This window comes from Saccopteryx bilineata, chromosome 7 (assembly GCF_036850765.1).
Source record: "Saccopteryx bilineata isolate mSacBil1 chromosome 7, mSacBil1_pri_phased_curated, whole genome shotgun sequence".
Taxonomy (NCBI): domain Eukaryota; kingdom Metazoa; phylum Chordata; class Mammalia; order Chiroptera; family Emballonuridae; genus Saccopteryx; species Saccopteryx bilineata.
Window position 1 is genome coordinate 34,163,654 of NC_089496.1, and position 20,710 is coordinate 34,184,363.

A 20,710-nucleotide genomic window follows, 5' to 3' on the forward strand; every position below is an offset into this window, starting at 1 on the left:
TTTACTTTGCATAGTAATTTCCCAAAGTGGTGTTTTCCCTCCATCCTTATAAAAATTCCATAAAACATTGCTTTCAAGGAGAAAAACATATTTTTAACATCAGTCTATAGTGAATTTCTGCAAAAGTTCTAGAAAAGGTGGCTATTTCACAAAAAGTGAATATACAGAAGTTTTAATAAAATGAGATTCTATAATAAAACAGTTGTAAGGCTGCGTAATTTCTTTTTTTAAGTGAGAAAGTGAGAGACAGAGAGAGGGACAGACAGGGTCAGAAAGACTGGAAGAAAGAGATGAGAAGCATCAATTCTTTGCTGCGGCACCTTAGTTGTTCATTGATTGCTTTCTCATGTGCCTTGACAGGGAGTTTTCAGCTGAACCAGTGACAGCTTGCTCAAGCCAGAGACCATGGGGTTTTATGTCTATGACCCCACACTCAAGCTGGTGAGCTTGTGATCAAACCGGTGACTTTGGGGTTTTGAACCTGGGTCCCAAAGTCCCAGGCCGACACTCTATCCATTTTACCACCACCTGGTCAGACAAGGCTGTATAATTTCTAATCTTTTACAGTCCTAGGCCTGTGATTAGTTAATTTAGGTAGTAGGTACAGGAATGCCCATGTACCATAAAAATATGCAAATTCAAGCTATTTCCTGTTTCTCAGATGCATCCCATTCTCTCCATAAATCTTTCCATGTACTATTTATATTTAGGTTTTTGTAGTTTCTTGTCAGGAAACAGTTCTATTCACAATTTTCCTTTAAAATTCTGTTGCATCTCTAGTAATCAAGGGAGATATAAGCACATCAACTATGAAAAAAAGCAATCCTCTGACTCCATTGTAGATTATAATATAATATGATGTGTAATGTTCATTTAGATGGTATTCCCAAGTCAAAAGGATTTTCATGGCATTCAACTCTGCAAGTGGGTTGAAAGGGGTATATTTTGCTTCTGCACTGTAAGTGTTTCGTGTTGGGCTTGCTGTGGTGAGATCTGACACAGGGCCAGGGCGTTCCACTGGCCCAGCTGCTTGTTTCATCCTTGTGCCCGTTTGCTCAGTACTGTGCATTACAGAAAGCTTCAGTCATTGCATTTCCACCTCTGAACTCCTTATCCATAGGAAAACAAGCATAATGAAGCAATGGCATGTTTGGCAGTAGAAAAACTAGTTAGAGACTGTCCCAGTCTTAGGACTCTATTCTCATGACCTTGGACATTCACCTGAAGTCATCTCCACAAAGTCTAAAGCCTCCCATATTATCATGCAACTTATTTGCAAAGTCTTAAAATATGTTTGCTGATAGACAAAGTACTAGAAACAACAACAAGAACAGACTTGATTACTTGTGTAATAAAGTAATTACAACAAGATTACTTGTGTAATCATCCATGTCATCATTGGTTTACCTAAAACTTAACTTCATCCTCAGAGGTGAGCAGAAAAGCTATGCCCTTTTGGTTAATTATTTTCACTCAAACATATAGGTAAATGCTGTCTCAACTGCTTAAATGGAGAACACAAGAATGGGGAAAAAAATCATGAAGTTATCTCAAAATGGATAAATTCAAAATTCAAAATTTAGGGCATTTTTTAGAGACTTATTTAGTATTTTTGTAAAAGATATGAAAATGGGGACTGTATAGTGAAGTCTCAAAATAGGCAGAGATAATAATTCTGGCAAATAATTTGGCAACTTGGGGACAATACAGGCAGATCTCAAAATAGCCATACACAGTGAAATATAAGGAGAGTGGAGATGTTTTCAGTTCTAGTTAAAAAGAAGTACCATGTCTTCCCATGTATAAGACGCTCCCATGTATAAGAAGCAATTTTGGGGCCTGAAATTTGAAAAAAAAGTGTATTATATAAAGTTATTGAACTCAAGTTTTAGTCATCATAAAATTCACACAACTCATCATCTGTGTCTGATGATGAATCACTGTTTTCATATATGGCCTTTTCCTGAATTCCATCTACGTCATTTGAAATGCCACACTTCTACAACCACTGTATAAGATACACCAAGTTTTTACACCCCAAAATTTTGGAAAAAAACGACGTGTCTTATACATGGGGGAAAATATGGGTAAGCACACTTCCCGGTCTTTCCTGCTGAAGGCAGCTGCGAACCCTGCACAGGCAGCAGCTACCGCAGGACGGAGGACACTGCAGAGCAATGGAAGGCAGGCGGGCTGGGATGGACACCAGAGCATGAGGAGCCCCTGAACCTGTGGTGATTTTCCTGTTTCTTCTCTCCCCTCCTATTTCCTAGTCTGGACTCAAAGGCAGACCAAAACCCAGAACTGCACACCAAGTACAGGTCCAGAGCTCTGAGAGAAGCCCTGTGTTTCTTCTGTTTTAGGTGGTAGACAATTATGGTCCCATAGGTCAGAGAGTAAGAAAATATTGTCCTATTGATCCCTCCCAATTTCCTAGAACAGGGGTTGGGAACCTATGGTTCGTGAGCCAGATGTGGCTCTTTTCATGGTTGCATCTGGCTCACAGACAAATGTTTAATAACAAAATAATAACGTTAAAAATATAAAACATTCTCATGCATTACAATCCATTCGTTTCCTACCACTCATGTTCATGGTTGCGGGTGGCTGGAGCCAATCGCAGCTGTCCTCCGGGACAACACCAAATTTTTATGAGATAATGCATAATATACACGGGTCGTTGTACGGCTCTCATGGAATTACATTTTTTTTATTTTATTTATTCATTTTTATTATTAGAGAGAGAGGAGAGAGAGAGAGAGAGGGAGGAAAGAGATAGAGCAAACAGAGGAGGAGCAGGAAGCATCAACTCCCATATGTGCCTTGACCAGGCAAGCCCAGGGTTTTGAACCGGTGACCTCAGGGTTCCAGGTTGACGCTTTACCCACTGCGCCACCACAGGTCAGGTGGAATTACATTTTAAAACATGTGGTGTTTATGGCTCTCTCGCCCCTGTCCTAGACCCTTGGCAGCAGCAAAGTCCTTCTCTCTGACCAGTGAGATGACAGTCCCAAAAGCACAGGTGAATACCTGATATACAACTAAAAATTATTAAATAGACTAAAATACAACTAAAAAACTAAAATAAAAAATATTGGATGAGCTCAAGAACAGAATGGAGGTGAGTGATGAAAAAGACAGTGAACTTGAATATAGATGAAGATATTTTCCAGATGAATAATCAAAAGAACAAAGAGAAAATAATCAACAGAATCACAGATCTAAGAAAAATATACGAAGTACCTAAAACATCATCAGAGTTTTAGAAGGAAAAGAGAAAGAGTGTAGTGCTTAAATAAATAGTTGAAGAAATAATGTCTGAAAACTTCACCATTTGGCACGTCATAAACCAACATATTTGCAAAGCTCAGAGAAACTGAAACAGAATACATTCAAAGAGATCCATGTCCAGACACATCAAGATCAAATGATTGAAAAGTAAAGGCAAAGAAAAGAAGCTTGAAAGCAGCCCAAGAAAAATGATGAGTTACATATTGTGAAGCAATGATTCAAATGAGTGTGGGTTTCTTATCAGAAACCATATTACATAAAAGACACTATGCGAGGTATGAAGGGGAATTGAGGATGAATCTTAAGATGCTTAGAGTGAAGTTGGAGGAGCTGGATGCACATGTGTACAGCTGAAATACGGGGTCGTGCATTGGGATGTCATTACGAAAATATCAACAGAGTCACAGGAGTACAAAGGATCAGGCAAATATTTTAGACAGATGGGGAGTTAAAAGGCTTCATGAGGAAATCGCTGCTAAGCTTGGCACTGAAGGAAGGGATTTTATTTTATTTTTAGTATCTATGTATTTATATCCTATCGTCTTCCAGAAAGATTTTGAAGTCACTAACAAAAATATATATATCCCAACCGGATATAATAATGAAGACAGGCAATCTGACTGAAAGAAAAAAAAAAGTATATCAAAGTAAACTACAGGTAAGATTAGATGAAAAAAAAAAAAAGCAAACATTCATCCTAGAAAATTGCTGAAAGAAATTCCAGATTTGCTGGTAGTTGGCTTCAAGGCTAGAAGAATGAGTCTATTTTGGAATCACAAAATAGGGAGTGGGATACTTAGGCACAAAAGTAAGCAGTATGAGTAGAAAGCCTCTGGAAAGCAAAGTCTATGTACCATGGCAGGCTGATGCCAGCCGCGGGGGAATCATTTCCTGCCTTGACAAGGGTCTGCTTTATTCTGTGTGAAATAAGGAGGTATTCAATTTCACCATCAGGGAGTCAGATATTCATACTTGTATTATTCAGTAGTCATTCTGGTAGTAGTGTAGAGGGTGACTTTGACTATACTGGGAAGTAAAAAAATAATGCATTAAAGAGAAAAATATATTTCTTTTGGCCACCTGTCTATCTTTTTTGGAGAAGTATCGATTCAGATCTTTTGATCATTAGTAATTATCAGAGAAATGCAAATCAAAACCACAGTGAAATATCACCTGATACATGCCAGAAGGACTATTGTCAAAACATCAATAAACAACAAGTGCTGGCGAGGATGTGGAGAAAAGGGAAGCTTCACTCACTGTTGGTGGGAAGGCAGATTGGTGCAGCCATGAAAAACAGTATGGAGGTTCCTAAAACAATTAAAAATGGAACTGCCTTATGGCCCAGAAACCTGAAACACTAATTTGAAAGAATATATACTCCCATGTTCATTGCAGCACTATGTACATTAGCCACGATATGGAAGCAAACCTATGTGCCTAGCAATAAACTAGTGGATAAAAAAATCTGTATTATATTTACCCAATGGAATACTACTTGGCCCTTAAGAAGAATGAACTCTTACCCTTTGTGATAGCCTTGATGGACCTAGAGCCCATTATGCTAAGTAAAATAAGTCAGACAGAGAAAGACAAGTACCATATGATTTCACTTATATGCAGAGTATAAAAAACAAAAGAAATAGACTCATAGATAGAGAACAGACTCACAGTAGACAGAGGGGAGGGGTTGGGGGGGTTGGGTGAAAAGGTAAAGGCATTAAGAAGTACAAATTGGTAGGTACAGAAGAGTCACAAAGATGTAAATTATACAATAGGAAATATAATCAATAATATTGTAAAAACTGTGTATGGGGATAGATGGGTATTGGAAATATTGTTGGGGATCAGTCTGTAAAGTACATGATTGTCTAACCACTATACTATACATCTGAAACTAATACAGAATAATATTTCATGTAAACTCTAATTAAAAAGAAAAACTAAAAAAAAAAGTAGCTTACCTGATAATACCTTGCTATAGGAATCAATGAACTTTTCCCTTTTTTTTTTTTTGTATTTTTCTGAAGCTGGAAATAGGGAGAGACAGTCAGAGAGACTCCCACATGTGCCCGACTGGGATCCACCCGGCACGCCCACCAGGGGGCGACGCTCTGCCCACCAGGGGGCTATGCTCTGCCCCTCCGGGGCATCGCTCTGCCGAGCCAGAGCCACTCTAGCTCCTGGGGCAGAGGCCAAGGAGCCATCCCCAGTGCCCAGGCCATCTTTGCTCCAATGGAGCCTTGGCTGTGGGAGGGGAAGAGAGAGACAGAGAGGAAGGGGGGGTGGAGAAGCAAATGGGCGCTTCTCCTATGTGCCCTGGCCGGGAATCAAACCCGGGTCCCCCGCATGCCAGGCCGACACTCTAATGCTGAGCCAACCGGCCAGGGCAACTTTTCCCTTTTTGACATCTCTATACCCTGAACGAAACATCTAATACCTCCCCCAAAAGATATAAACATATATATATCTTAAAAATTATATGTATAAGCCTAACAATGGACTTATGTTATAAATAGGGGAGTTGTAGTTGATTACTAACATTAGCGATACACTAAAGCCCTGAGGAGTGGCTGAGTGAGGCATGATACATCATAATTACCTCATATTTCCCCATGTAGAAGATGCTCCCGTACAGAAGACACACCTTAATCTTGGGGCCCGAAATTTGAAAAAAAAATGTATTACATAAAGTTATTGATCTCACGTTTTATTCATCATAAAATTTACACAACTCATCATCACTGTGAAAACTCCTATCGATTAGCTTGTCCTCATCTGTGTCTGATGATGAATCACTGTCTGATTCACTCTTCCTCAGTTCCATCTATGGCATTTAAAATGTTACAACCACGATATAAGACGCCAGTTTTCAGACCCCAAAATTTTCGAAGAAGCATGCATCTTATACCTGGGGAAATATGGTAAGAGAAAAGGCATTAGTGTCCTAGCCGCTTTCTACCACTTATTGCGTGATCTTGCGCAAGTTGCTAGACTTACCTGACTTCAGTTTTTATTTATTTTTAGAATTTTATGATCGGGGATTATGATAACATTACTGACCTCTTAGGGTTTGCTGTAATGATTAAATAATAAATATGAATACACAGAACAGAAACTGGTACATGATAAACACTCAATAAATATTAGGCATTGTTACCATGGTTTCCTCCAATCATCTCCAGGACATACAAATATCTTGAAAATCCAATCAATCTTCATTAAAATAACACTAAATTTCTGGTACTGGAAACACTTAAGTTTATAATTATCTTTTCATTTTCTATCCTAATAGCTTGAGATTAATTTGTACTTAGAAAAGAATTCAAGATTAACTAACACTTTAAATTTATGATTATGTGAAATACAACAACAAATGCATAAGTAAAAATTTAATAGGTCCCAGAACACTATTCATCTTTTCAAAGAGTTTACATTTTAAAATTGAGCTGAAAATATGCAAACACAAGTGTCAAAATGAAGGTAAACTCTAGTCTAGATAACAGAAGTACCTTGGGGCAGTGAGAAAAAGATCGAGTCTTTGTAGGGACCTAGGGACGGTGCAAGCAAAGGCGAGGCAAATAGCCAATGTCTGAGTCTAGAAGATGCTGGTGCCAAGGAAAGAACCTGTTATTCAAGTCAGAAAATAACATCTTATAGATTGGCTCACACAGTAAAAACGGGTACAGCAGGAGGCAGGTGTCTTGAAGCATGAAATGGTCAAGTATCTGCTCTTGAAATACCAGGGATCAAATGGAAGGCAGTGAGACAACCAGCTCTGGCAGAGACTGGCTCAGTACTAGGTCAGACCAGGGTGGCATGTGGAAGGTATTTAACACTGGAAGCTGAGAGAGGGCAAACGGGTTTAGGGTACTGAGACATATTATACCAAGAAAGGTATAAAAAAGGCAAAACACATGTATATCACTTTCAGAAGACGCCTTGACTTCAACTATAACTTTGATGAGTCTGCACATTTTACCTGTAGTCATTTCACTATTTAGCTTCTGATCTGTTCATACTGTCTTCCCATTCTCTACCACATAAGAGAAAGTTTCAGGATTTCTCTCTGTCTTACTTGTATATAAAACACCTAGAGTGATACTGCATTACAACATTTTTGGCATTACTTTTCATAAGAGTATCATCACAAGTAACAATCAATATAAGACTATTAATATTTCAAACTTTCAACAGATGTAACCTATATAATGTATAAAATAAATACGTAGAGAGTGTGGCAAAGGTAGGTTTACAGATATCCATATGAAAAATAACACAATAAAAATACAAGAATAAACTTGGTGTTTTGTGTACTCACAACTGTAAGCCTACTTTTGCCCTACCCTGCAACCAAGAATGCAGAGAAGTGGCCCGAAAAAGTTTAATCCTACCACATCAGGAAACATAAAGATGAAATCTTTTAAGGTTGTGAAAGTATTTTTTCTCCAAAACATTCAAATTCTATGCTTTGAATTACAAAATGAATAAAGATAACTGAAACTAATGTTTACATGCATTTATATATAAAAAAATATGTGAATGAGTTGCTAGTCAAAGCTACATTATGTTCGGTAAAAGAAGATTTAGTAGAAAGCTTTTCCTAAAGATTGTTATACTACCTCAAAAACATTTAACAAACTCACAAATTCAAAATGCATTGGGCAGAGGCAGCCTAATGATGTGAGGCACAGCATATGGTCTGGGTATGAACAGACAACCGAAATCATGGTGCCTGACCTCAATGAGTTTGTGTTCACCAAGGCAGCATGTGCAGATACAAAATAAAGTCTGACCTAGCCTATGACCTTTAATGTCTTACTGTCACCCCCTTCTTCCCCAAACTGCTTTTTGCTCTGTCCATAATAGAAACATATGACAACAGAGTCAATATGTTAACAAGTTTGGGAGGAAGAAGAAGGTAGCAATGCGAAAGCAGGCTCTGGAGTCCAACCTAAAGAAAGGCTGTTCTTGAGCTATTTCTTCTAGAACATATTGTCTCTTTACTATGATATGCTTATTAAGATGGCTAATAATCAATATGGCTAAGATCCATTCTGTGTTAACTCAGCGACTATAAACAACTATAAACACAAAAATTCTTAACACATTTCTGTTGATGATTTTAGTGTGAAATAGTTTAAAAGGTCATAAAATAATTACAAAGTATATAGTTGAAGAGTTCATGGTTAAGCTCTCCGTTTTTTTCTTTTCCTGATATTAGCACTTAAGGTGGATGAAATTTCTAAGTAAATATTACCTTACATTTTTTTTCAATTACTTTTTCTTATTGTGGTAAACTATGTTTTATGAAGTTTTCCCCTTTAATTATATTTAAGTATACAATTCAATGGCATAAAGTACATCTATCTCCAAAACTTACATTATTTTGACTTTTTTTTTAAAAAAGAGTATAATCGATATAAGAATCAAGACATACTTTTCACCTGCCTTTCCATTTTATGTATGCCACTTAAAGGAAAACAGAACTTCTGCTGTGCTCTAAAATTATATCTAGAGCAATTCCCGCATAAATTGAAGATAAGCTTATGGATATTTAAATGCAGCAAAGAATTTTAACATTCTACCAATTCTTATGTTCCATAAGAAAAACAGTGTGTTATTCAATTGAAGCAAAGAATACTTTGTAGTTAAACCATACCAATGCTCTGAATACTAAACACTCTCTTTAGCTAAAGTGAAATTTAAAGCTCAGCACTCCATGCGGTTCTAGGGAAAGTAGAGCATGACGGAATGTGAAATAACAATAATGAGCTATAGTCTAGTATAGTCCTTGGCCCATGGTAGGCTGTAATAAATGTTTTAGAGGAATAAAAGTATTTACAAGAAGAGAAAATAAAATATAAGTTATATTAAATGTATTATTAATTGAACAACTGTAGAGGCCATGATAATTGATAGGCAAAATAAATGTCCAGGCCCTGGCCGGTTGGCTCGGTGGTAGAGCGTTGGCCTGTGTGCAGAAGTCCCAGGTTCGATTCCTGTGCACACAGGAGAAGCGCCCATTTGCTTCTCCACCCCTCCCCCTCTCCTTCCTCTCTGTCTCTCTCTTCCCCTCCCGCAGTGAGGCTCCATTGGAGCAAGGATGGCCCGGGCACTGGGGATGGTTCCTTGGCCTCTGCCCCAGGCGCTAGAGTGGCTCTGGTCGCGACAGAGCGATGCCCCAGAGGGGCAGAGCATTGCCCCCTGGTGGGCAGAGCGTCTCTCCCTGGTGGGCGTGCCGGGTGGATCCCGGTAGGGCGCATGTGGGAGTCTCTCTGACTGTCTATCCCCGTTTCCAGCTTCAGAAAAATACAAAAAAAAAGAAAATAATAAATGTCCAATTATAATTGAAACAAAACAACAAATATATCGTTACAAGTACTTGTGTGAAATAAACTAACATTATTCTAGAACATGAATTAAATTTTAATACACATAGACTTTTACAAGCTGGAGAAGGCAGTAAGTGATTTCCTGAAGGTCACACTCAGGAGGGGTGATGTCACAAGGATGGACAGGACCTTTTGAGTTGAGAGCCACAGTGGGAATAGCCATGAAGAATGCAGATGGTGGACCTGGCCACCTCTATGTCACCTCCTACTCTGCCACTTATTTTCTGTGTGGAATCAGGCCAAGCACTTAACCTTTGTCTGCTTTAGTTGTTTCATCCATGAAAGGAAGCCAATCATAAGTTTCTTTGAGCATTAAATGTGTCAATACAGGTCAAGTGTCTCAAACTGTATGTGGCACAAACAAAAAGCTTAATAAATGTTAGATATTATTATTGCCATTAATCCTTCATGATTTATAATATAGCAGAAAAGCAAAATTCTCTTTCTCCTTGGGAAAAGTCCAAAATAAAAGAGTATTAAGGGAAGGTGTTTGTTTTTATTGTCTTCAATTTATTCTCTTGGGACCCAGGTTGATGAAAAGTGGCCTTTTATGAAAGACAGGAATAATGCTATTACTGCCACCATCCCCATCCAGCATCACACCCACCATTACCACAAGCACTGCAGCTACTGTCACCACTGTCACTGATAACACCTCCCCTGGTTCATCATGACCATCATCATCACCATCACCACCACCGCCATCATCATCACCATCCCCGCCACCACCACCATCATTATAACTACCATCATCACCATAGCCACAAGTTTCACCACTCTTCCACTATCATAAACATGACCTGTTTACTCCAAAACTATCATCTTCACCACCTCCACCACCACCCACAACAATAGCAACAACTTTAACCTCCAGATGAGTGTAAATGTGATCTTAAAAGTGTCATTGGGAAAATGAACAATAACAGACAAGATGGAAGGGTATAAGCTGGTAAAGAGAGGAATGGGACATTTTTTAAAGGATATTTGGAACCATGTACAAAGATAGCAGAAGGCATCAATGTAGTCAGTAGAGAGTAATTTTTTACATAAGTTTGTTTTATACTGTTATTATAGGATAAATGTATTTCACAAACTTGGGATTCAAGTAACTAAAAGGAACATACCAGAAATAAACAAAAAGTCATATGCATGTGCTATAAACAAAGACTGGGCCAATAGCTTCAGAGTAAAATCACTGGAAAGGTACAATTAAATATTCCCTCTTATAGGCTAAGCTGTGCTGTTTGGAATCTGTAGCTAAAGTTGTTTAAGCAAGTGGTTAAGAAAATGTGCTTTAATGAAAGAGTTCTGGGTTTGAGTTCCATATCTGCTACATATTTGACCTTGAATATATTATTTAATCTTTCAAAGCCTCAGTTTTTGCCATCTGAAATATGGTGATAAGCATAATTTAGAGTTTGTGTACTGATATAATGTGCTATGTCAATTATACCTCAACTAAAAAATACACATAATACCGCCACTTAGCACAACACTTATACTGATCTTATACTATATTAAGACCTCCCCTGTTACCCTTTAAAGAGTTTTGTTCCCAATCCTTAAGGTAAAAGCAAACATCGATTCAACTCTTTGTCTCATCCCTTATCCCTCACCCCAAGGGACCTTATTAGCAAATTCTTTCTGTTTCAGTTCCAGAATGTAGCTCAAATCCATCCACTTCCCTGCCACTATCCTTGCCCAAACTCAGACTACTCTTATAGATCCTGTCTTCCAGCTGCTAGTCAGAACAATCCATTCCCCACACAGCAGCCAAGGTGAACTTTAAACATGTCCATCAGATAATACTCGGAGCCCTCAATAGCTTTCTATCACAGTTACAACAAGATGCTCTTTACCATCATTTTTCTACATGACGCAATCCTTACCCATCTTTTTATTTGACCTCTTACCGCTTTCCCCCACCTCTAGAAGCTTTGGTCATTCCATGCTCCTTGCTGTTTCCTTGGCACACTGAGCTTTGACTCTTCTTTCAAAGAGGCTCCCAGATCCACCTATCTAAAGTATGTAGTATAGTCCCTACTCCACTCAGTTCCTCTTCATTATTTTGCCTTGTTTTTCATAACTCCTGTAATCTGAAGTTGTACTTAACGTCTATTTACACTTATTTAATATATTAGCAGAAGTAAATTCCTTGATAATTCTATTATTGATCTGGTCTATTCCCTGTTTTATTACTCTGATGTTCTATTAACGATCATGATTATGTTCCTATTCTTAGTTTCAACAGCAGTGCCTGACATATTTTTGAAATGTGATAAAATATTCACTATGCATAGGGAAACAGAAATTTTGGGGGGTATAAATGTCTGACTTAAATAATATCTCTTTATGGATGAATCTACAGGGGGAGTTATTCTGTAGAGAAGGAAGCCTCAAATCTCTAAATAGAGGCAAAAGAACAGAAGGGAGACTTTTGTCTGAAGGTCTCATATATAATTTTCTCCTAAGCTATTCTGAAATAAGTACAAGGAAGGTTAAGAGAAACTTTATCAATTTTGTTTAGTTCTAGAGTGTATAATTGATCTGTGGTATTTAAAGGTTATACTTAGACTAACACAAACATTCCAATGCTAAATCATTGTCAAGGGCACATAAATAAGAAAAAAAAAAGAAGGTACATGGTGATATGCCAAAGCTTAGACATTATGATTATTTAGTTTTAGGAGTATCTGATTAGTTAGTTATCAGAGTACTATAATAAGCAAAAATGAAAGTGACATAGACTGCCAACCACTCTACTCACTGTGCATGGGGTCTGCATCCACGGTTCTCCATCGATCTGCATTGGCAGAGACTTGCTAGTCCTAGAAGAAAGTATTTCTTTTAAGCATAATGCTGAAATACTTTACCTAACACACACTATATATAAGATATAAGATAATGAGACCAGGAAATGCAAATATGATAGTACATCAGCTCTAAATTTACCTATTTTAAAGGGGACCTCCACTCTAAAATGTACCTTGATCACAGGGATGTTAAGAGCTTTCTGGCCTGACCAGGTGGTAGTGCAGTGGATAGAGTGTCGGACTGGGATGTGGAGGACCCAGGTTTGAGACCCTGAGGTAGCCAGCTTGAGCATGGGCTCATCTGGTTTGAGCAAGGCTCACCAGCTTGAGCCCAAGGTCGCTGGCTCGAGCAAGGGGTCACTCGGTCTGCTGTAGCCACCCCAGTCAAGGCATATGTGAGAAATCAATAAACAACTAAGGAGCCGCAATGAAGAATTGATGTTTCTCATCTCTCTCCCTTCTTGTCTGTCTGTCCCTATCTGTCCCTTTCTCTGTCTCTGCCAAAAAAAAAAAAAAAAAAAAAAGTGCTTTCTGGTAAATGTGGTGCTATAAACAAAAACTCTGATGCCAAAACAAAACAATCAAAAAAAGTAGGGTATTTGTTTAATGGTAAAATCAGAATTCCTACAGCCAGAAGAGGCTCCGCATTTTCATGCAAACCCACATTGTAAACCTGGAAAAGAGTTTTTGATGTCTTAGCTTTTTCAGTATTAACATTTTTATATAAATAACATCAATGATATCTGTGCCATAACCATGCTTTCAGCATAGAATTAAAAGCACTTTTTTTTTCTATAGGTAAAATTTTGGGAAAAGAATGTTTCTTGACAAGGTTCAAATTTAATACATATATAAAATCCTAATTCACAATAATTATTTAATGTTATAGAAAAACTAATGCCCTTTAGTTCATGAAAGAATTTAAGTCAATAATGCTTCAATAGTGCTTTTCTTGGGTAATTTGCCCAGCAGATGCTGTGACACTTCAGTAAACCACATTGAATGGGACCCAGAGGGGATGATATGCTTATGTTAGAATTGCAGCCCTGGCCTGAATAAGAGAGTATTTGATCCCAGTGAACCTGATAAGCAATAGCTAACCAAAACTTTGTAAAATCTGCCAATTTCCATTATTTTGCAATATATCGGTAGTAATCATTGATAACTTGAGGCACAGGTAAGACAGATGTTGCTATCACACTTCTGCATACTCTTCGTTCGTTTGTAGTCACGCCATGTCAACTCCCTCTTCCGATCACAGAGAAAGAACTACCTGATAACCACAGAGGAGCACTGAGCCAGCCGCCTCCCAGCGCTCTTTAGTCCTGTGTATATCTGCCCCATCTCCATGGCTCCTTCCAAGCCAACCACCTCCAGCAGCTGATCACTCAGATCTGAAAGAAAACAGAAGCCTTGTAAGTTACAGCGCATAGGTATATGTGTACAGTTTCATAGCATTAGATATCGTGGAGTTTGGGAAAGAAAAGCTTCTTTGTAAAAAAAGCATCTCTGTCTTGGATACTGAAAGTCAGGAAAAGATGGCCTAATTTATGAAGAAACTCTCAGTTTAACTAAACCTTGAGGTGCTGTGGGAAAAGATTTGCTGTCAGCTTATGTTAAAACAAAATGGGGAAAATGGCTTCTGAGCCAAATAATGCCAAAAAATATACCAGTAGTTTTTAACATCAACAAACTTAACGTTATTCCACATGTATATATGGAACATTTATATATCCCACATCAGACATTTGGCAGCAAATACACATTTCAGCACTATAAATAAATATGAGGATATGCTGTCAAATATGATTTTGTTAAATTGCTCCAAAAGACCTAAGAGATCATGCAATTAAAGTTCTCATTTTAGAGATAAGAAGACTGAGTCTCTAAATCACTGAGTGATTTAACTAGAGTCATAGGTAACTTTGTGCAAAAATTCAAGAAAAAAATATCTAGAAGTGGCCCTGACCGGTTGGCTCAGTGGTAGAGCGTCGGCCTGGCGTGCGGAAGTCCCGGGTTCGATTCCCGGCCAGGGCACACAGGAGAAGCGCCCATCTGCTTCTCCACCCCTTCCCCTCTCCTTCCTCTCTGTCTCTCTCTTCCCCTCCCGCAGCCGAGGCTCCACTGGAGCAAAGATGGCCCGGGTGCTGGGGATGGCTCCTCGGCCTCTGCCCCAGGCGCTAGAGTGGCTCTGGTCACAACAGAGCAACCCCCAGAGGGGCAGAGCATCGCCCCCTGGTGGGCAGAGCATCGCCCCTGTGGGCGTGCAGGGTGGATCCCGGTCGGGCGCATGTGGGAGTCTGTTGGACTGTCTCTCCCCGTTTCCGGCTTCAGAAAAATACAGAAAAAAAAAAATCTAGAAGTGTTTAACTGATCATAGGAATATGCTATGAAAATACTCTTTGAGAGTTGACTAGATAATCAGCACAGTTGCTTTTAAACAGAGGACAGCAGAGAGAGACTAATAGAAAGAGGCACTGCTTGTTGAGTGTTTACTAAGTGCCTGTCCCTGGACTAATCACTTTCTATATATCTTCTCATTTGCTCTGCCTGGAAACCATTTTAAGACAAATATAATTATTCCCATTTATAGGCAGAGAAGGTGAAAACGAGAGAAGTGAACTAATTTATTCATACCCACATACCTAGGAAGTAGCAGAGCCAAAGTTTGAACTCAACCACTTTGATGCATAACCGCTCTGCTATATTTGATAAATCAGCCATATGAAAAAGAGAGACTTTAAAAATTATAGAAATGTTTCTCACATAGGAACGGTGGTTGGGAAGGACACTGTACTCAGCCAGAAAGCAAAGGTTACACTATCATCAATAGCATCCCATAGAACCTAGCTAGCTCTGACACACAGCTCATCTACTGAGCTCAGAATGCTTGGACCTCTGGTTTGGAGGTGAAATTCAAGGTGCAAATATATGACCCTTTTATTTCCATATTCTTATGAATTTTCAAATGTAAATAAGTAGCCTTAATACTCTTTTAGCAGCAGAAAAAGCTGGAGGCGTTGTCACAGAGTGGGCGAGTGTGATGATTATACAAGGCAATCAGTCATGTAATCGCTTAGGTCATAATTGGAGTTCTACCTGAAGAAAAACAAGCAAATGTGTTTCATATAGACTCCATTTTGTATAGAAAACCTTCATTCTCCGTTAATAAAATCTATTTTAGCAAGGAGTTCAGAGATGTTGCTGATACATTTTCAGTGTTGGTCAAGCATGTGGCCAAGTTTGTTAGGCTCATGATCACTGGCAAATTCAATAAAAACCTTAAAAAAAAAAAAAAAAAAAGTGTGGCCAAATCCCTTTTTTTTAAGTGGACTGGTAAAATACCTGTTTTTCTCAACTTTCAGCTATATCTGCAGCATGAGATTTCTCTAAGTAAAAACAACTTTCTAGCTACAAAATCAAATCTTAACAAGTCATAATAACTAAGAGCATTTACCTTGCTGTTCTAAACCCTATTTAAACTTATTTATCATGAAACTTATTCTGTGTTTCTAGTTTAAATTTATGTTATCAAAGCAGATGGACAAGGAATGGAAACTTATTCTTTCAGCTGTAGCCAGCACTAAAATTTGGTGGCTCTATAGCCTGGGTGTTACCATACTCGTTTCTTAGATATGTCAACCAGCAAGCTGCACGGTGGCCAGCGCTAAAACCCCAGATGTGTGGCTGGTGATATTTATAAAGCCACCACCCCAACAAAAAAATTTAAGTTCATACTTAGTATTATCTATTTTGCATTGCCTGATTCTTAAATAGGTGAAATTTTATGCTAATTTTTGTAATGATCTGGTTGATAGAACCATTCTTCAAGAAATGGAACAGCCTGACCAGGTGGTGGCTTAGTGGATAGAGCGTTGGACTGGGATGAGGAGGGACCCAAGTTCGAGACCCTGAGGTTGCCAGTTTGAGCGGAGGCTCATCTGGTTTGAGCAAAGTTCACCAGCTTGGACCCAAGGTCACTGGATTGAGCAAGGGGTCACTCGGTCTGCTGAAGGCCCACGGTCAAGGCACATAGGAGAAAGCAATCAATGAACAACTAAGGTGTCGCAACGAAAAACTGATGATTGATGCTTCTCATCTCTCCATTCCTGTCTGTCCCTATCTATCCCTCTCTCTGACTCTCTCTCTGTGTCTGGGGAAAAAAAAAAGAATTGGAACAGCTTCTTACAACAGAGTTAATCTGTGAGCCCTGTTTTCCTGAATCACAGGGGTTGTATACACGCATACTATATTGCTACTGTCTATCACTCTCTTTCTGATTTTTCACCTTCTTTTGTTTTTGCTTTTCTCTTGGAAAAAAAACCCCTGCTCCTCAATCCTACCATTAATACTCATTAATAAAGGTATTTCCTATGGATTTAGGAATCCTAGGGTTTCAAACGTTTGCGTCCTTGCTAGCACAAAGAACTAGTGGGCTCTTCCACAGTAACACGATTCCACAGAAATAGTGCAATATTTATTAACTCTAGTAAAGGTAAATAAATACCGTATTTCTTTTAATTAGGTGTTCAAGAAAATAAATCAAAAAGAAACTCTAAATTTGTGCGGTACCAGTTTGCTCCCATAACACTTTCACAGTTTTTGACACAAGTCTGTATTAAATTGATTTCTCTTATACATTGTCTTTGAGATCAGGTCCTGATTGATCGCAGACTAAGAGAGTTTCTGTCTATTTAACTTTGAACTCTGTTTCCATACATGGCAACATCTAACACTATCCACTTCTTTCTCAGTTCACATTCTAGCTAACATACACTTTAAGGGCAGGAACCCTTGGGATGTCATAACCAAACAGAGGAACCTACTCAATTAGTTTGCTACCTGGCTATTTATTTCATACTTAAGAGTAGGAGTCAGTAGCAAACAATAGCCTGTGGAACACATCTGGCCCAATAACTCATTTTATGTGGTTTGTGAGTTAAAAATGTTTTTCACATGTTTACAAAGTGGAAAAAAAAGTTTTCAAGAATAATACATTGTGACATCTGAAGATTATATAAAATTTGAATTTCAGTGTTTTAAATTAGTTGTTATTGGAACACAGCCACATTCATTCATTTAGGTTTTGTCTATCTATGCTTTCCTATTACAATAGCGGAGTACTTGCAATAGAGACCATATGGGCCACAAAGCCCAAATTATTGACTATCTGAACCTTTAGAGAAAAAGCACCAACCTCTGCTTAAGAGAAACGCGAAGTCTTTCAGGCCAATGAGGTTTTCACTTTAGTACTGCCCCCATAGCTGTTAAATGGCATTACAGTGGCTCGAGGACCCAAGTCCCCAGTGTATGTGTCTCTGCTCAGAACAGCTGATCTTGGGCCTGGAGTCTCACCACACTTGTGTGCTGTGAGGTTTTTCAGTCAGTTTGTTATTCATCATGAAATACTCAAGTTCCCATCCACATCATGACCAAAGAAACTAGAACAGCTTAGTGTTCAACATGCAGCTCAAGTACTGCATCCTGGCTGGCTTTCTCGGACATAAGGAAGAGAAGGCGAGGTGCAGGCTGGAAGGCTGAAGCTACATCCAGACCTAACACGCAGGTGCGAGTCGGCTCCGCCTGTGCACGTCACCTTCCACCGACTGAGGCGTCTTACATTTTGATTTTCTGAAGGGTCTGTCTAGTACAGTTCTGCAAGAGCTAATGTGTCCTATTCCCAGTGGCTCCACAGGGGTCCCAGGGGCAAGAGAATCTGCCAAATTTCCTTGTTTTCATGTTTAAAATTAAAAAGCCCAGAATAGGTGCTTTGGAAGGAAGAAGCTTAATAAAATAACCCAAGTTTAGTCAGAGTAGAGCAAGATTCTCATCAACACAGGGTCAATGACTCTGAATATGGAAAAAACACAATTTTACTTAAACTAACATTCCATGACGATAAGCACTTCTTTAAAGTACAAATTTAGGGAAGAAACCTTGGCTGTAGTAAAAATGCCTGTGACTTTGTCACTGACAGACATTATCTGCCAACCTTTTTCATCTCATGGCACACATAAACTGATTCCTAAAAGTCTGCGGCACTCCAAGAAAATACATTTTTTGCCAATCTGACAAAAAAAAAAAAGTAATTTTGATTGATTAAAAAAATAATTCCTTTTTTAGTACAAAGTGACTTTTTTAAAAACAGAAATCACGTGTCTATACTTGTAAAAAAGGATTTCTGGTACCAAGAATTAGCCAATCAGATGCAACCTTATTATGTGCCATGACCAGTAAGATACAACTCTAATATGACTTATGTATTTGTGATTCAAGACAGGGCATTCATACCAGATGGCTATAATGTTGGCTGTTCTCATTTTTTTTTTAATCTGATACACTATGGGAAAAGAAGTCAGTGTCCCTGACTAAATACCATGTTTCCCCAGATATAGGACAGTGTCTTACATTAATTTTTGCTCCTAAAGACGCACTAGGTCTTATTTTCGGGGATGTCTTATTTTCAGGTAAACAGGGTAGTTAGGTTATCGTATGTTTTAAAATTTTTTCTGGAACACTGGGTAAAAATCACTGCCCTACCACATTACAGTTGTGCAAAATGCTATTGAAACTGATTATTATTTTTAAATCTTAATACCTATTGATCCTGTTAGACCTTTAAAGTTAACTTATTAATAAAATTGCTCATATATTACTAAATCAAAATTTTAAGAGCATTTCAATATAATTGTTTCCAGGGATCCCCAAACTTTTTACACAGGGGGCCAGTTCACTGTCTCTCAGACTGTTGGAAGGCCCCCACATACTGTGCTCCTCTCACGGGCCACCAATGAAAGAGGTGCCCCTTCCAGAAGTGCAGCAGGGGCCAGATAAATGGCCTGAGGGGGCTGCATGCGGCCCCCGGGCTGTAGTTTGGGGACCCCTGTAGCCTGTAAAACTTTGTTAGTCTGTATATATTTTTTGTTTGTTTGTTTTTTGTTTTTTTTTTGTATTTTTCTGAAGCTGGAAACGGGGAGAGACAGTCAGACAGACTCCCACATGCCCCGACCGGGATCCACCCAGCACGCCCACCAGGGGCGACGCTCTGCCCACCAGGGGGCGATGCTCTGCCCCTCTGGGGTGTCACTCTGCCGTGACCAGAGACACTCTAGCGCCTGGGGCAGAGGCTGAGGAGCCATCCCCAGCGCCCGAGCCATCTTTGCTCCAATGGAGCCTTGGCTGCGGGAGGGGAAGAGAGAGACAGAGAGGAAGGAAGGGAGGGGGTGGAGAAGCAAATGGGCGCCTCTCCTGTGTGCCCTGGCCGGGAATCAAACCTGGGTCCCCGGCACGCCAGGCTGACGCTCTACCGCTGAACCAAACGGCCAGGGCCTGTATATATTTTTATAATTTAAAAAAATTGCTCTGAAATAGTCTGTAGATTTTGCCAGACATGCAAAACGGGGCTGTAGCACAAAAATGGTAAGAAATCTTACCTTGTCTTTGACTCTAAACACTTCTGAACGTTGCTAACGTTACATGGGCAATCGGGGCTATGTGTGTAAAAATCTGAGTCAGGGGTGAGGTATAGATTCAAGAGCACAGGAGCCGCACAGCCAGTAAGTGGGTATTTAGTCATAGCTTAATCTCACCATTTTTTGACAGTTATGCCCTGTTAATATGTCTCATTATGTAATTGTTTCAGATTGCCATATGTGCGGGAACAGAAGAGATGCATTGCAAATACAGAGTAAATGTGGGTAGTAGCATTTCAGCATTGCATAGAATATCGAGTGTCCTGTAGGGAGGGGGTGGGGGGCAGGGCAGCACATGCTCCTTTGAGTGTGCTGTCCAGCCACATGTCACAACGCTGCGGGAGGCCATGCCCTGAGCACACTCTGTGACTCGGCAGAGACACTTTGTTATCACTATAATTTGCTAATTATATCATCATCTAGTAAGTCCTGAGCTGGCCAGAGTGAGACTGTGCTAGTTACGGCGCTGGACCTTCTGAGTGTGGGGAGATTGTAGGTCTCCTCGCGATGCTTCAGTTATCCGGCCACTATGGCAACAAGTTTGAGGACCCAGGAAAACGTTTGCAAAGCTAAGGTAGGAATGAAATGTATCCACTGAAGTGGATGCTTTGAGGATTCTTTCTAAACGTGTCCATTTATTGCCCACTGATTTAGATGATTTCTCACCAGCATAAATAGCTATTTTCCCTGACTTCTATAAATTAGAATATACAAATTAGGGAAGGGGATAAGCGAAGAG

At 39.3% G+C, this 20,710-nt stretch overlaps 1 protein-coding gene across 3 annotated transcripts in view; it reads right to left on the reverse strand.

The window, feature by feature from the left end:
* Nucleotides 1–20,710, reverse strand: part of DGKB (diacylglycerol kinase beta) — a 647,089-nt gene that overhangs the window by 13,512 nt on the left and 612,867 nt on the right. For all 3 annotated transcript variants that reach the window (XM_066239339.1, XM_066239338.1, XM_066239340.1), the window contains 2 exons: nt 13,773–13,893; nt 12,454–12,514 (listed from right to left, as the gene is read on the reverse strand). In XM_066239339.1, coding sequence (XP_066095436.1) covers nt 12,454–12,514; nt 13,773–13,893 — 182 coding nt within the window. The remainder of the gene's footprint in view (nt 1–12,453; nt 12,515–13,772; nt 13,894–20,710) is intronic.